At 50.5% G+C, this 17,601-nt stretch overlaps 2 protein-coding genes across 2 annotated transcripts; both read right to left on the bottom strand.

The window, feature by feature from the left end:
• Nucleotides 1-95: 95 nt before the first annotated feature.
• On the bottom strand, nt 96-7,744 carry ATP6AP1 (ATPase H+ transporting accessory protein 1). Its single transcript, XM_054578175.1, has 10 exons — nt 7,558-7,744; nt 7,196-7,322; nt 4,748-4,822; nt 4,269-4,462; nt 3,706-3,746; nt 2,789-2,874; nt 2,116-2,354; nt 1,470-1,517; nt 1,147-1,378; nt 96-958 (listed from the first exon to the last, which is right to left on the bottom strand). The coding sequence occupies exons 1-10, from the start codon at nt 7,698-7,700 to the stop codon at nt 749-751; spliced, it is 1,395 nt and encodes a 464-aa protein (XP_054434150.1). The 5' UTR covers nt 7,701-7,744; the 3' UTR covers nt 96-748.
• Nucleotides 7,745-10,621: 2,877 nt separating this feature from the next.
• LOC129074346 (cytochrome c oxidase subunit 7B, mitochondrial-like) lies at nt 10,622-10,843 on the bottom strand. Its single transcript, XM_054578125.1, has one exon. It carries the CDS (start codon nt 10,841-10,843, stop codon nt 10,622-10,624), a length of 222 nt encoding a protein of 73 aa, XP_054434100.1.
• Nucleotides 10,844-17,601: the final 6,758 nt, after the last annotated feature.

Here is a 17,601-nt window from a genome sequence, read left to right as displayed (position 1 = left end):
GACTTGGCTAGTTACATCTGGGAGTCTCCCTGGAAGCCCTCAGCCAAGTGCATCCCTCATGGCCAATTCAGAAATGAGTGACAAGAGGCCGAAGCATGGCGACCCATCTTTATTTTATTAGGAAGGAAACCCACCAAGCTCCCCAGGCTCCTGCTAGGCATCCCTGGCAGGAGCCGCCAGAAACCCAGTTGAGCACACCCAGTCCACCTGCCGTGTAGGTCCCTTCCTTCTCAGGCCACAGAAATAAACCCGTGTACTGCTTACTGTTAGCACATCACCAAAAACACCACCATCCAAGCAGGACAGACAAAAAGTACTTCCACCCCCCAACTCAGGGAGCCTCCAGCTCCTGGCTGCTGCAGGGAACCCCATAAAACCTAGGGAGGGAGCACTGGCTACACAAAAGCACTATAAACAGCAAGGGGTGAAGGTGGAGACATGAAAATAAATAAGGAGAAAGGGGGAGGAGGAAGGGGCTCTAGAATTCATGTCCCCTCCCCTCACAATCACCAAGTCTGGGAGATTTGTCTACCATCTACGCAGAATATGTACACCTGTTGATAGAAACGGGGGCGGGCAGCCCCAGGGAAGTCTCTCAGAGGGCTGAACAGGAACAAGACAGGCTGAGGGGAGCTGGGGGTTCATGCTATGGTAGGAAAAGAAGGAAGTCCTTCAGTCCAGCATGCCTCGAGGTGAGAAAGTGACAACCTGGACACCATCACACCCCTAATCCCCAGTGGGTACAGGGTCACACAATCTGGGTCAAAGTGATGGTGGGGCCCTTGTGGTCATCAAAGCGGTCCATGGTCTTGAGGCTCAGGATCATGTGCAAGCCGTAGGTGAAGATGAAAAGCATGAATAAGGAGGTGAGCAGCCCCATCCAGATGCCCGGGGAGAAGAAGCCGGCACAGTCGCTGGCGTAGGAGAACTGCTCGCCTGCCACGTTGAAGGCCTGGATCTGGGGGATAGAAAGGACCACGTGGCCCCACAAAGAGGGAGGCCCAGTAAGGGCTGACGTTCCCAAGTTACTGGGTAGTTCAAATCTCATGGGATGGAAGCCTAAGCCCAAAGACTTCAGGCCTCTGATCCCTCCCCTCTCTACCAGGAACCTGCTACCTCCAACCTGGGCTCCTCCCTGCTCCCTACCTGGAAGTCCTGAAGAGTCATATGCCAGAGAGAGGGCTGTGTGCGGGGCACAAGGAGACTGCCCTTGTTGCTAAGACTGCTGACGTACTGGCAGTGGAAGGAGTAGATGCTGGGCCCTGTGACCTGGGAGGCGTTGAAGTAGACTACAGAACCATTGCTGTGGATTTCGAGGCGCTCCATGGTAAACCAGTGCCGGGCTGATACTGGGTAGAAGCGGTTCACCAGAATGAACCTGGGGGAGGCCACAGCGCTGTCAGGTTGCTGAGGAAGCCAGAGCCACACCGCAGTGCCCACCCCACACCTCAACCGCCCCTCGGACTCACTTGAATGTCACCATGGTGCCAAAAAGTTGTTCATAGGTCAGCGCAAGCCTGCAGGATCAGAGTAAAAGGCAAGCTGTCAGGCTCTGAAAGAGCCCCGAGCATCTCAGATCAAGTTGCTCAAATCTGCTCCTACCTAAGCTGCCTGGGTCCTCATAGCCACCTGAAGAGGCAATGCCTCCACTTGAGAGATGGGAAAACTGAGACCCTGTCACATTTCAGACCAGAGCCAGTATGCAGGTCACCCACCTCCAGCTGAGGGCTCCTTCCGCTGGCTCCCCTGAACCCACCGCCCCTCCTCCTTTCAGCTCCCCCTTGGGGTTGTTGAGGTGCCCAGGTTGGGCTTTGGGAGTGAGGACGGTCTCTCTCGCCACACAGGGAGGGACTGGGAGCCCCAGGACTTGCTCAGGCCCGGTGTGCAGCACAGTGCAGTCTCCTTGAGGCTGCTCACGGAGGAAGCATCAGGTTCCCAGGTGACTGGGAAGTATTAACAGCCAAGGTCCCAGTCAAGGACTAGAAGGCACAGGGGAACAGAACTCTGGGCAACCCCTACTTTGAGAGCCCTCCAAGAGCCCCGCCCCATGATACCACCAGCATTCCTATGGTGAACACACACACCCACCCCAAGTGACAGGTATTTTGCCTTTACCTGGCAACGGAGTCATTCCAGAAGGAGCCGGTTAGGTTGAGATTCTGGCCCCCAAATGTCAGGGGCGTCAGGTCTTCCCAGTGTTCCCTATATGCCACTGAGAAGTTCTGGGCCCAGAACAGGATCCGGGGGGCAGTGTCATTATAACTCACAGGGGGGTGGACCACAGCTGACACTGGCTGTTTTTGCAGTAGCTGGCGACCTAGCCCTCCAGCCACCATGGCTACGTCACGGGCCACCTGCAGAAACAGCCCACAAGCCTGCTCTCAACGGCCCTGGGAGCAGGCCCAGGCCCCCAACCAAGTGGCCTGCCCTCACTGTCCCTCTCTCCACCATCTGTAGTCCCCCCAGTCACACTCAGAGGCCCTTCCTCCAGGAAGCTTTCTCTGGCTGGCCCCTAAGCCTTTGTGATATTTATTCCTAGTCCCTCCAACTCCGGAACACTTGGGACTTATTGTCTGAGCGTGCCAGTCTGCGAGACTGACAGGGCAAAAGCGAAAGCGGCACCTGGAAGGAGTAAGCAGGCCTTCACGGTTCACATTCATCCCCTCAGACATCGGCCCGGCGAGAAGCTGGACCCCGCCAAGGCCCCTCGGAGCCACCCCCCCTCCAGGCCAACTCACCACGTGGCCTCTGCCCACACCTCCCAGAGCCCTTGCAGCACGGCACATACCCTGGAAGGGCGCACCGCCGTGAGGGCCGCTGTGTATGGGACATCTTCAGACTTGAGCATGCTCAGCACCTGCCCAATGATCTCATCTGAGGGGCAACGGGGAGAGCAGAGAACCAGGTCACAGGAGGACGTTCATAGCAACGCTTCCCACGGCCTGTTAGAAACCATCTGGCCTTCACATGACAGAAGCCAGCAGAGGCAAGGTTGTGCCCTTCCGCATACCGTATCAGTGGCCCCTCTTGACGGCGCTCCGTGAGATCAGCTCATTGAATTGGGAACCACCAGATGTTGCACTGTGAAGTGCCCCCACCCCCGGCAACTGGCGTGTCCTCTGTAGTGGGACACTGAGACCCTTGAGGAGTCAGCTCCCCTCAGCCTTCACCAGTGCTTCCAGTGTCCAATGAGGGTCCCTTACAGCAGCTGCTTTCTCATCCTGCCCACCCCTAGGCTCCCCTGGGACACCTGTGGCCTTGACTGTCAACTCCCTAATGCCAAGCCCTAACTAAAGTGAATGAAAAAAGATGAAGATATAAGAAACTCCAAACCCACCCTTAGGTTTCCAGTAACCTTTCCACAGGGAACGACTGACTGTCCTTTACAGCAAAAAGAACAAAAATCTTCAGAACTGCTTTTTGAAATGTTGTCCAAGCTACAGGGTTCATGCTGCCTAAGTGGAAACTGGCTCCAAGGCTCCTGCATGGAAGACCCCTAGACATCCTGAAATCTCTGCCAGGAAGGTTCCAACTGCAGATGGGCGAGGCCTGAGGGCCAGCAGTTCCCTGATCAGCTGCCAGTCGCTCCGAGAAGCAGGAAAGTCGCCCTGAGGTTGAGGAGGGGCTGAGGAGCTGTGGACTAGCTCTCTGTGGTTGAGGACTGGATAAGGATGGAAAGCGCGCACTTTCCCTGACCCTACTCACCATTGCCCGTGAGGACTTCCCTCGGCGCCATTAGACCCGAGCTACGGAAAAGACAAAGTGTTAGAGCCCCCACAATCCAAAGAGCTCTCCGCCACCCGCGGCCGCGTTCCCTCCGCCCCCCAGCCTGTCCTCTACTCAATGCCACCACCCTTCCCTACGAGCCCCATTCACCTAACACATTCCAGCTGGGAGCTCTGGGAGCCATGCTCACTGCTCCCTCCACATCTTTGCTCACCTCATGGCCCTGCCTGGAGTCCCTTGCCCCTGCCTTCACAGTCCCACTCATGTCCCTGCCACCTGCCGCATGAAAGGGTCCTGGCTAGGTGAGTTGGCTCCCTGCCACCAGAGCCCAGGTCCACCTTGTCTCTGGAGGCCCAACAGGCCTAGTTCAGTGCAGGGCACCGACTCCTGAGACACATCCCGGCCGGAGACCCTTCCGGCCTCTTCTGGCCATACAGGGCACCTTCTGGAAGGGCTTCAAGGTTCTGAATGGGAGGGCTGTCATTGTCGACTGAGTTGTGCTACCAGAGCCCAGAGCCTTGAGGCTGGAGGCTGGGCCATACCTGGCTGTGTAGGGCAAGCGGATGAGCAGCAAAGCTGGGAGGCTAGCATTGAGCTTGAGCTCCCGCAGGGTGGCCAGGTCCACGTGCAAGGGGCTGGCCCCAAGCTTCTCCTGAAGGTAAGTGGTCAGAGTGCTGACTGCATACCAGTCAACAGCAGGAAGCACAAGAGAGGAGGGGGCCAAGTCCAGGGCATTCTGGGGACAGAAGATAGGTGGGGGATGAGTTAGCAAGGGACTAGTGGGCCTGACCCAGCCCCCCAAACCTCTCTGGTGGCCCTCCTCTGGCAAGCGACACCCACGCCCACACAGGAGTCTCATTCGGAATCAGAAAGAAAATGCCCCACACCCCTGGCCCCTGACACTCAGGCTTTTCTATCCACAAAGCCAGCATCTCTGGTTCCCAAGGGGACAGTTCTCATTGTGCTCGGGGAGCGGGTGCAGAACAGCCCCCACGACCCGCAGCTGGGAAAGGACTCTTACCTCCAGGTTAGAGAAAGTGCTGTCCTGCTTGTTTCCAAACACACCACCATATGCCGTGAAGTCCTCAATGCTCAGCTAGTAGGGAAGCAGGGAAGACGGCCTCAGAAGGTTGGGCCAGGGCCAGGGCAGGGGGCAGACACTTTCCCTGTGCATTTGCAGGGCCAACGAAATCTCATTTAGAGTCATATTTGGTTTGGTCAAAAGAGCAAGCAAGGGCAAGTTGGGAGTGGGGGTGCAGAAGGAAGGTTCTTTCTTTTCTTTAGCACCCTCCTTGCAGGGTGAGGGTTAGAAATCATGGAAGGCAGTCATGGGGTTGGGAGGAAATCTGTGGGCAGCTGACTTGTGGTAACCTCAGGAGTTAAGAGTCAGCTGCCTGCCTGCAGACAACAGGAACTGGGTAGGGAAGAGAGAAGCTAGGGGAACGGACTGGGGATGCAGTTAGAAGCATTTACTCCATCCCCCCGCCCCTCGCCACCACCACCACTAAAGGGAAGTCAGAAAAAAAGGAGAACCCGCGTACTAGTTCCAACAGCTATAGCCACCTGTGTCCAGTCTGGATGGGACCTTTTTTAAAGAAGGGTGAGAAGTCCCCCTCCCCACCTAGTCTTGGTGGAAGCAGAGAAACAGGTAAAGATCTTGGAACATGCTGGAGAAAGCACTTAAGTCTTCTGAGCTCCCCTGACCACAGGAACCCCAACGACCATCTCTTTTCCTCTGCAACCTAGAGACGTCCTTCAACTGCTGCCCCTCCACCCCAGCTCCCAGCTTCCTCTGGCTTTCCCCAGTTAGGCCCAGAGGCGATCTTCAACAGCTTCCCTAACCTCATTCTGTTTAGTATACACACTTGCCCAGCTTCCTCTCCCTCCTGGACAGGAATCCTGACCTTGTCTGGACACCTGGGCTCTCCTTCTGAAAGCCCAGAAACCCCCACTATCTCCTCATGTCACTCCATGCTTGAAACAACCCAAGGTTTCCTTGCCACATTTAGAACTGCAACCAACCTATTCCTCCCCATCTCCTGGCTACCTGGCTAACAACCTCCCACCCCTTTCTCTCACTCCCCATACTCCAGAGACACCAGCTCTTCCATGGGCTCACCAAGACCACTCCTTGTCCAGGGCCTTTGCACCTGCTCTTCCCTCTGCCAGGAACATCCTTCCCCCACAGTCACGTGGCTCTGTCCCTCCCTCTCTTTAGGTCTCTGCTCAGATATCACCTCCTCAGTGAGTCCCTGCCTCATCACCTTAATCTTAAATATCGCTGCCAGTCACTCGGTCCCCTCAACCTGCTTCTTTTTTCTGTAAACACTATAGCACTGACATTATATAAGAACTTAGTATTTACTTGTCATCCTCACATGAATGTCAGCTTCCTCAGAGTGGGGACACGGGCATCCTCAACACTTAATAACTGGTACATAGTAAGCAGTTTATATTTGGAAAATGGACAAATGCTATGAGATAGGGACCCAGCTAGATGTCTTATGTGGATATTAAGAATAGCTCCTCACAGCCCTCTGATGAGGTGGTATTTTTATTTTACAGATGCAGAAACTAGCATTCGCAGACTATTCCAAAGGCTGTTAAGTAGCAGAACTAGAACTGAGTTCCAGTCTGACTACATTATTTTCCACCTCCTGGAAGGACTACAGGAGAGCACGATTGCCACAACCTGCCCACAGAGTGACAGAGCAAGACCACAAGGGAAATGAGCCATACATGCCACGAACAGGGAAGGGACAAGCAGAGGCTCCATAACTTCCCAACACCAAACCTACACTGCCCTAGAATCTTCTCATGGTGTAAATGCCTGGTTTGGGAGCAGAGAGACATGAATGGGGAGGAAAACAGCATGCGGATTTTGAGCACAAACTGGTGGGGCGGGAAGATGACATCTGACAGACTCAGGCTGGGACCAATTGTGATGTGCAAAAACCAGCCAATCATTGCACCTCTACAAGCCTTAGTTTCCTTGGCAGTAAAGCCAAGATAATGACATCAGCTTAGCACAGTGCATATGAAGCACTCAGTAAGTGATCATTTCTTAATTTCTATTATGATCATTACAATTAGAATCACAACTCTGTCACCCACTAGCTAGCTGTGTGACCTTGAGCCAGTCACTTCCCCTCCCTGGGCATCTTGTCTTCTCTTCTGTAAAAAGGTTCAACAATCCCCACCATGTAGAGCAGGTCAGGTAAGTGCATGGTACCCTAGAGGCATCTGGCCTCCAACCACTTGCTTCCCCCAATCAAGTTGATGCCATTTCTGGGCCCCCACTTTTCCCATTGAATCTTCTCCCACAGGCCTTCCCAAGAGAGGAGCCACACCTCCCTGCAGTTGGGACAAGGTCACTGAAGCTTCCCTTGGGGAATGGGCTTCACTGTCCTGGGGAGAGGGGGCCTGTCTGTCTCCCGAAACCGAGGGAGAGAGGGCTGGGCAGGCGCACCTTGTCTTGCAGGAACAGCAGCACATTGCGGGGGCCCAGCTCCAGGGCGGGGTCTAAGTAAGTAGAGAGCTGCAAGTCGCTGGTGATGTGGCCCTCATGGGTGTCGGTCGCAGGAGCCCACAAGTCCCTGCCAGTGGACAGAAGAGGTGCTGTCAAGCGGGGGTGCATGGCTTGAGATCCAAAGCCCGCGAGCTCCCATCTTGAAGTGTGGGTCCCGGAGCTCTGACCCGGCCGACTCTCTCTGGGCCGCCGAGCAAGGGAAAGTCCCCTCTGGGCCTCGCAGCTTCTTGCCGAGTCGGGCGAGGGCACCCTAACCGCCACGCTGCGCAGCGCGGCCCGCCCCAGCCCACCACCCCGCTCACCGGTCACTCGACCACAGCACCAGCGGCACTTGCTGCTCCGTCGCTGCCGCCGCCACCAGAAACAGTGACAACAACCGCATTTGCCAGAACGCCGGGACACGCTTCGTCCCCTCCCGCACCCAAGCCGCCACCTTCACCGCCATCACAGCTTCAGCTTCCACAACCTCGGCCACCACTGCCGCCACAGATCAGGTGACCCTCGCCCCCGCCCGAGCTCCGCCCCGCACCACCATTGGCCAGAGTGTAGGCCTGGGACCCAAGCCACAGGAGAGATTGAACGAAGTGCCTGCCACTCACAGCCGCTCCTTTTCACTGATTGGCCATACGTGTCTCTAGGCGCGCACGCTCCTCGTAGGAAAGAGGTTGGGCTCAGCCAACTGCCAACGCCACCTAGCGGACGGCAGCTGACACACACAGGACAGGCGGGGCGGGGACAGCGGGAGGCCTGGAAGGGCTTCCGCTCCACAGGTCCCCGCACCCCCGGGTTCGCCCCTGTTTTAATCTTTCCGCTTAAAATGTCAAGAGTGAGTGCCTGGGGAGGGCATGGAAGCGCCGCCCCCTTTCTCCGTATTTTGCCCTGTGCATCTCTTCGTCTGGCTGTTGCTGAGTTGCGCAAGAGGTGTGATGCTGGCAATTCAGATGTGCCAAAGAGAAGCCGTAAAATACTTCCTTTAAGTGAAAAGCTTCTATGTAGAATTGTTGGAATGATCTTTGTGTACAAGAGTTCCAGAGTTGCTGGAAAGTGGAAACTGTATACCTTCAAACTTCACTTCTGTGCAAGGGGAGTGATACAAGCTTTATCTGTAGAGGACAATGGATAGCATCGGAAAGGAAGATGCTGTCCTTCCTGCTCCTGTCTGTGTGTGCACCCATCATCCACAGCTTGCTTGCTCTCCAAAGAGTTGTTCCTGCAGCTCTTGGTAACTGTAAACCAACTCTGGCCTGGGCAACCCAGTGAACTTCTATACTATCCAGAGGGCTGAAACGACATCTTTTAGTGAGAACCCACCCTTCCAAGGAAGTTTGTCCTTCTTTGGATATACTCCCTTTAGAGTTTGCTGTTTACCTTTAAAGTTACTCTCCTATTATTGCTTAATAATTTTTATTTTTTAAAATATCTTTTAAAAAGTATTTCATGACCTTAGAGAAGAAGAGAGAGAAACATCAATCAGCTGCCTCGGATACGCGCCCTGACCGGGTACCAAACCCCTAACCTAGGTCTGTGCTCTGACCAGGAACAAACCCTTGATCTTTCAGTGTACGGGACAATGCACCAACCAATTGAACCACACCAGCCAGAGCTTAATAATTTTTACATTGAAAGTTCCATATTTAAATTACTGTGTGTTGGGAGACCAATTCCCCTGTATTTCTTGGCATTCCTGCACGGCTGGGGCCTTCTGAGCAAAGAAAATTGATAAGCGATGATAAATATGTCTCCTTTCCTAGAGACATTCTAAGATCATTAAAAATTTCCTTCTTTCTAGAGATTTGCTTTTAGCTTACATTTAGAGCAATAAATCTGGAGATGGCTTCCCCCTCCCTAGGGAGGATTTGTTTAATTCCAGAATAAAGATGAGGGGTGTGTGTGTGTGTGAGTGTGTGTGTGTGTGTGTGTGTCTCTTGGGTGGCAGAGGTGCCGGAAATGCTACATAGCTCTCAGTGTCATAATTTCAGGGTTCCTCTCCTGTGGGTACAACTCTCTACATACATGTGCAAGGTAACCAGCACTAAAATGTTCTATGAGTAATAAACTCTGTTCTATGAAAAAAATCCAATTTTCCTGCAGATGGACCCTCTGTAGGGAGAGAAGAGAGCCCAGGATAACATCCAGAGGAACACCAGCACTTATAATGAGCAGGGAGGAAGACAATCCGGAAGAGATATTGAAGGAGCAGGAAAGATGAGGACAGAAAACTGTTTCTTGGAGTTAGCAACAACTGGAGACTTTGGTGAGAAACACTGGTGTAAAGAAATACAGACATGGTATACGATTGTTCTCTCTCGATGTTTGCCTTAAAGAGAGGAAAGAGACAGAGTGACAGCTAAAGTCAGAAGATGTGAGGCACTGTCTCGGATGAAATTGAGAGACTCATTTTTTCCTGTGCCTTTTTTTTTTAATTTCTCAGATTGGTGACTAGTAGAAACAAACAAACAGACAAAACCCCCAATAACTATAGCCAAATATTGAACTCTCACTAAGGATATGTATACTGATTTATTTGGGAGGAAGTGAACTGATGTCTGTAACTTAGTTTGAAATGCACCAAAAATAAAATGAAGAGAAGCATTGGTACAGAGATAGGTGATAAAGCAATGATAATAAAATGTTAATGGCAGGATCTAGGGAGTGGATAGGATATATGGGGGTTCACTGTAAGCTTTTTTTTTTTTAATCATCACCCGAAGAGATATTTTTATTGATTTTTTTTTTGAGAGAGAGAAACATCAATGTGAGTGGGAACCATCAATTGGTTGCCTCCCATACATGCCCCAACTGGGGATCAAACCCGCAACCTAGGTATGTGCCCTGATCGGGGATCGAACCAGCAACCTTTTGGTGCATGGGAGGGTGCTCCAACCAACTGAAGCACCTGGCCAGAGCACTGTAAGCTTTTTTTTGACATTGCTATGTATGTGCTGGATTGAATGGTATCCCCCTAAATTTCATGTCCATCTAGAACTTGTAAATGTAACCTAATTTGGAAATAGGATCTTTGCAGATGTAGTCTAGATAAAGTCCTGCCAGATTAGAGTGTTGTCCTTATAAAAAGAGGAAAATTTGGGCACAGACACACAGGGAAGATGGCCAATTGACGATGATGGAGACAGATTAGTGATGCAGCTACCAACCAAGGAACTCCTGCAGAAGCTGCGAGTGGCAAGGAATGGTTCTTCCCCAGAGCTCTTAGAGGAAGCAGGCCCTGTTGACACTTGTTTTTGAAGGTTCCAAATGCACTTTATTTCTTCAGTCATGCCATATTTTAATGGGTACACCGTGCTTTCACTTGGCATCAGTATGAGTTGGTTTTGAGACAGTTCATTATTACAACAGCTGGAATGATTACTGATCTCTCCATTCCTTTGGGGTGACTCTGCCAACAGGGGACAGGTTCCATTTTGTTCCAGTTTGTGTTGCTGTATATACCCATGCAGCAACACAGAAAGCATTACCACATTTGTCATGGAAATCAGGTGTCAGTTTCTGGTTGCTCTGCCTTACCGTTATTTGCTGAATGCTATGGACCGGGAGACAACTTAGTGTGTTTTCGGCCAGTGGAAACATCGTGAAGCTGAAGACAGAACTCCAGCAACTACAGCTGCTCGTTTGTTGGAACTTCCCATCTAGTACCCTTGCAAAGAACCCCTGTTGACACTTTGATTTTGGACTTCTAGCCTCCAGAACAGAAGAGGATAAATTTCCACTGTTTTAAACTGCCCAGTTTGTGGTAATGTTACAGCAGCCCTAGGAAACTAATACACTATATGTTTGACATTTTAAAAAATATTTTAAAATTTATTTTTAGAGAGAGGATATGGGAAGGAGAAAGAGAGGGAGAGAAATATCAACGTGCAAGAGAAATATCAATTGATTGCCTCTCACATGCCCCTGACTGGGGATCTGGCCCGCAACCCGGGTATTTTGCTGTGTATAATGCGTGCACCCTTATTTTTCCCTCACAAATTTGGGCAAAAAAGTGTGCCTTATACACAGCCAAATACAGTATGTGTCCTGACCCCCTGAGCAGGAAACCAATCTGCAGCCTTTTGGTCTGCGGGACAATGCCCAACCCACTGAACCACACCAGTCAGGGCTGGTTTGACATTTTTGTTAACAAAGATACATGGAACACTAGCTGGTGTGGCTCAGTGGATTGAGTGCCGGCCTGCGAACCAAAGGGTCACTGGTTCGATTCCTAGTCAGGGCACATGGCTGGGTTGCAGGCCAGGTCTGCAGTTGGGGCATGTGAGAAGCAACCACACATTGATGTTTCTCTCCCTCTCTTTTTCCCTCCCTTCCCCTCTCTCTAAAAATAAATAAATAAAATCTTTAAGAAAATACATAGAGAAGAAAGTTTAATATTGCCCATTGTCTGTTGTCGGCAAGGATGTAATGGAATCTCACCTACACAGTGGTGAAGAATGTCAGTTGGTAGAACCTTTTTTTGGAGGGTAATTTGGCAGCATCTAACAAAGTATAAAATGTGTATGACCTTTAACCAAGCAATTTTCCTCCTAACGATCCATAATACGAACACTCAGCTGAGCAAAATGTGCACATACAAAGAGGTCCGTTTCAGCATCATTTGTAGTTGAAAAAGCTAGGCACTGATAACTGGATACTGCGACGCTGTGCTCAGTCACTACTTTCACCCCTTCCCCTCAAACACAGGATGTTTATGAGCTGACCCAGAAGGCTGCCGAAGGAAACCAACACCCCCAGGGCCATGCCTCTGAAGGGCGGAATTCAATCTGCGTGCAGAGCCCTCGATATAGTGCAGGAGGGCATACCAGAAGGAGGGGCTCCATGCGGGGCCCCACCATACCGCCTACGCAATGACTCCCTCCCAGCCTCGCGTAGCTGACAGTCCATTGATCACCTCCACGTGTCCAAGAAACTGCCTATGAGACTGTAGTCATCACAAGTGTGGCTTGGATGGGGATGGTGGCAATTGAGTTGGAGAGAAGAGGTGTACTTCACAGGACACGGTCAAGGAAGAAGGTGGCTGGGGACTGAGAGATGAGGTCAGTTGAGAACAGGTACGTTTGCATTGTTCGTGGGGACTTTGAGATATTATGAATTATAAGATATTCGGTGCTCTCTACAGTTCCTGGCTCACAGCTCCCCAGACCTTTGGAATTTTCTGTGTTGAGAGTGATCAAGGTGTCTTTGTTATCTTAATGAAGTGACCTTTTGAAAACACCTAAGGATGGTGGAGCCAACCCTGTGATTAGAGGGCTGGAACTTTCAGTGCTACCCCCTGACCTCCGGGAAGGGAGAGCGGCTGGAGGTTGGGTTCAGTTGCTAATGGCCAATGATTTAGTCAATCATGACTATGTAACAAAGCTCCATTAAAAACCCAGGAGGGCAGCTAATAAAGCAATAATCTAGTAAGTAACATGTTTCTCAGAGTTCTGTGAATTGTTCTAGCAAGTTAATTGAAGCCAAGGAGGGCATCTTTGGAACCTCCAGTCAATCAGAAGCACAGATGAGAGCCTGAGCTTGCAACTGGCATTCAAAGTAGGGGGTGATTTTGTGAGACTGAGCCCTCAGCCTGTGGATTTGACTCTCAATCCAGGTAGGTAGTGTCAGGGTTGAGTTGAATCCTCAGACACTCTGCTGGTGTCCAAGAACTGCTTGTTGGTTGGGGAAGCCTCCACACACACATTCGAATTGGGTCCAGAAACCCCATTCAGGTCCCCAAATGTCAACATCCAGGCCAGCTGAGGGGAGAAGTTTGCCGTGGAGTTTACTGTAGCCCCAGAAGCCCAGGAGGAGGTCTGATTTGTATTTTTTTTAAGATTTTATTTCTTTATTTCCAGACAGAGGGGAAGGGAAGGAGAGAGGGAAACATCCACATGTAGTTGCCTCACACACACCCCCTACTGGGGACCTGGCCCACAACCCAGGTGTGTGCCCCAACCGGGAACCAAACCTGCGACCCTCCAGTTCATAGGCCGTTGCTCAATCCACTGAGGCACACCAGCCAGGGCTGATTTGTATTTAAAAGGGCTGATCTGGCTGTGGTGAGCAGAACAAGATAAGAGAGGATAAAAGTGGCAGCAGGAGACCGTTGCCATCTCTGGGAGAGAGATGACAGGGGATCTGGCCACTGAAATGGAGGGGCAGAGAGATAGAGCCAAAAAGACTACAAAGGTCAGTGCCTCGGTATTGGTTTGGGACTGAGGTTTGACCGGGTGGCATGATGGCAGAACAGGGGCAGGGACCCTGGGAGAAGTGGGAAGTCAGAGCAGGAGCGGCCAGTGGGTGGGGAAAGGCTCGCTCTTGTTGTCACCCTGGGGCTCAATCACATTTCCTCAGTCACCGATAGTCCTATAGAGCCTGCTCTCCGTAACAGTGCCGCAGGAGTTGAAGCTGTCCTGAGAAGGGACAAACACTCTTCAGGCCAGGAAAGTGGTGAGACAGAGTGACAAGAGGAGTTGATGGCCATAGGCAAACCTGGGAACACGAATGACACCATTTAAATCGTTTGAAGGCAAAGACTTTCTCTCAAGTCTGATCTTGCTGGCCAGGGGCCTCTTGCTGAAATGCTTCCATCCCAGGGGGATAAACTCCTTTGTGACTGCTTTGGTTCTTCCCTGAGCTGTGGGATGTCCCTGGGGCGGTAACCCTCACCACTTCCTGAAGCACTTGCTATGGGCCAGACACTGAGTCAGACTTGGACCCCGGTCTTCAAGTTCACGTTCTGGGTGATGGATATTCACCCAGGGGGAGACACTGGGCTGGAAGGGAGGCACAGAGAGAGGTACCCACCTGAAGCTGCTTTGATCACAGGTGACATTTAAGCTGAGTCATTCACCAAATGATGACAGCACCCATAAGCACCTGCCTCCCCGCCCCCGGAAGTAAGCACTAGACTAAATAGGGTGTTTATCATTCACTCTTTCTTTTTCCGTAGTAGATTGGCCACTTATGTGTATGTGCCCCTAAACAGTCTAATGCTTAGTCTGCTCGTACTTGAATTTGATAAAATGTCATCACACTGTCCTGTCCATAGCGCTATGCAAGGAACACAGGTAGCATTGTACCACCGCTGCATACTCCAGTGTGTGAGCCTTCCAGGACTGTGGCTCCCTTCCCCCTCTGGTGGATGCAGGCGCTGCTTCCCCATGTTCCCACTGTTTGCCAAGAGGCTCTTTGTGAGCTACGGATACAAGATGTCTCGGGTACCAAGACAGATGGGATCGCTCACAATTATTCAGTCTCCCTCTTCCCTTTAGGAGGGATCCTCCTTGCTCATTGTCAAGCAACAGACAAACTGGAAGTGCCAGGTGCTTGTTTTGTTTTTTTTTTCCAAAGATTTTATTTATTTATTTCTAGAGAGAGGGGAAGGGAGGGAGAAAGACAGAAAAACATCGATTTGAGTTGTGCAAGAGATACATCAATCTGATCCATTGCCTCTCGCCTGCTCACAACTGGGGGCCTGGCCTGCAACCCAGACATGTGCCCTGACTGGGAATCGAACCAGTGACCTTGTGGTTCACAGGTCAACACTCAATCCACTGAGCCACACCAGCCAGGGCTGGAAGTGCCAGTTTTAAGGGCACCCCACCATAGCTGTGATCAGGATCTTTCAGCACTGGGGGAACAAGTGACTAGGCACTGGAACGTGAGTGGTGAAACCTCCAAACCACACATTGCACTGGCTGTGAGAAAGAAGCGAAGGGCGAGGAAGGGGGCCACCACCTCACCCCTGCGTTCTAAGTTGCCTGAATACATCTTCCAAGCAAGGTGGAATCCACGCCCAGAGCCTGTTCGCCCCGACCACCTCGCAGCCCTTCCCAGACTTGCCTTCCCTGCACACTCCCTGCTCCCCTCACACACTGGCCTGACCCACATGCTAACAAAACAAAAACAAAAAAAACAAACAGAAAATGCACAGAACAAAGATGTGCAGGGCAATGACTTCTCCCAGCAAACACTCCCTTGGCAGCACCCAGGTTGAGAACTGGAGCATCTGCACCCCGAAAGCCCCTCCCATTTCCCCTCCCATCACTTCCTTCTCCTTTCCCCCAAAGTGACCATGAACTTGATTTTTGTGATAATCATTTTGGTGTCCATGATTTTTGTGGCAGTCAGTTTGGGTTGCTATAACAGAATGCCACAGACTGGATGGCTCATAAACAGCAGAAATTGATTGCTTACCGTTCTGGAGGCTGAAATCTGAGAGCAGGGTGCCAGAAGGATGGAGGGAGGGCCTTCTTCCAGGTTGCAGACCTCTGGTTGTATCCTTACTTGGCACAAGGGGTGAGGCAATCTCTCTGGAGGCTCTTTTATAGGGTACTAATGCCATCACGAGAGCTCCACCCTCATGACCTAAAGCATCTCCCACAGGACCCACCTCCTACTATTCAACATTTGAATTTGGGCGGGGGGACACAAACATATAGACTACAGTACCAGTTAACCATGGGTCGCTAAACATGATGGTTTTCTTTTGTCCTGAGACCTTATATAAATGGAATTCTTCAGTATTATATTTTGTGTCTGGATTCTCTGCTCAAGATTAAGAAGTTAATGTGAATCATTGCATAATAGCAGTATTGCTGCATAGCATTTCCCCGGTAAGTATTATGCCAGTCATTGAACTCTTCCACTGTTAAGGGACATTTGAGTGGTTTCCCACTTTGGCTAGTGGCTAATGGTGCTGTGAACGATTATGTGTCAGTCTTGTGGTGTACCTATATGTGCATTTCAGTGGACATATTCCTAGGTGGGGAATTGCTATGTAATAGGGTATATGTACTGGGTTGAGGGCCCCCCTCAAAAATTCATGTCCACTTGGAACCATCAGAATGTGACTTTAGCCCTGGCTGGTGTGGCTCAGTGAATTGAGTGCTGGCCTGCAAACCATAGGGTCGCTGGTTTGATTCCCAGTCAGGGCACATGCTGGGTTGTGGGCCAGGTCCCCAGTAGGGGGCGCTCGGGGACAACCACACATTGATGTTTCTCTCCCTCTTTTTCTCCCTCCCTTCCCCTCTCTCTAAAAATAAATAAATAAAAATATTTAAAAAAAGAATGTGACTTTATTTTGAAGTGGGGTCTTTGCAAATATAATTAGTTAAGATGAGGTCATACTGGAGCGAGTCCTAATCCAGTGACTGGTGTCTTTATAAGAAGAGAAAAGAAGACAGACACAGAGAGGGAAAAGCCATATGAAGATGCAGGCAGAGATTGGAGTGTTGTGCCTACAAGCTAAGGAACATCGAACATTGCTGACCGCCACCAGAAGCTAGGAGAGGGGCATGGAACAGACCCTCCCTCAGAGCCTTTAGAAGGCACAGGCCCTACCCACACCTTGATCTTGGGCTTCTGGCCTCCAGAACTGGAAAAGAATAAATCTCCCTTGTTTTAAACCCCCCAGTCTATAGTGCTTTGTTACTGTAGCTACAGGAAACACATACAATGTGTGTGTATATATATATATTTATATATAATAAATATATATATTTAGCTCTGCCATTTGTGTTTCCTCTTCTGTGAAATGCCTGCTCCCATCAATCTTTCCATTTTTCTATTGGATTATCTTTTTCATATTGAGTTCTCGGAGTGCTTTATGTGTTCTGGGTATGAGCTCTGCACTGGCTATATGTATTATAAATATCTTCCACTCTGTAGCTTTCCTTTTCACTTTCTTAATGATGCCTTCTTCTTTGTTTTTTAAAGATTTTATTTATTTATTTCTAGAGAAAGTGGAAGAGAGGAAGAAAAAAGAGAAACATCAATTGGTTGCCTCCCATACACTCCCCAATCTGGGACCGAACCAGCAACCCAGGCATGTGCCCTGACCAACAGGTCAGAGCAATGATATCTTCTGATGAACAGAACTTGTTGATTTAATTTTATTTTATTTTAAGATTTTATTTATTTATTTTCAGAGTGAGGAGTAGGGAGGCAGAGAAACATCAATGTGCAAGGGAAACATGAGTTGGTTGCCCCTTGCACACCCCTGGCCTGCAACCCAGGCATGTGCTCTGACTGGGAATTGAACTGATGACCTTTTGGTTCACAGGCCAGCGCTCAATCCACTGAGCCATACCAGCCAGGGCAGAACTTGTTAATTTTAATGTAGTAAAATTTACCATTTTTTTCTATTTTGTTTATTTATTTTTAGAGAGGGGAAGAGAGAGAGAAAGGAAGAGAAACATCAGTATGTGGTTGCCTCTCGTGTGCCCCCTACTGGAGACCTGGTCAGCAACCCAGGCATGCGCCCTGACTGAGAATCAAACCTGCGACCCTTTGGTTCGCAGGTCAACACTCAATCCACTGAGCCACACCAGCCAGGGCCCATTTTTTTCTTT

This window comes from Pteronotus mesoamericanus, unplaced genomic scaffold (assembly GCF_021234165.1).
Source record: "Pteronotus mesoamericanus isolate MK-2021 breed Mesoamerican mustached bat unplaced genomic scaffold, CSHL_Meso_final contig_493, whole genome shotgun sequence".
In the NCBI taxonomy this organism is placed as follows: domain Eukaryota; kingdom Metazoa; phylum Chordata; class Mammalia; order Chiroptera; family Mormoopidae; genus Pteronotus; species Pteronotus mesoamericanus.
This window is presented reverse-complemented; position numbering and strand designations above follow the sequence as displayed.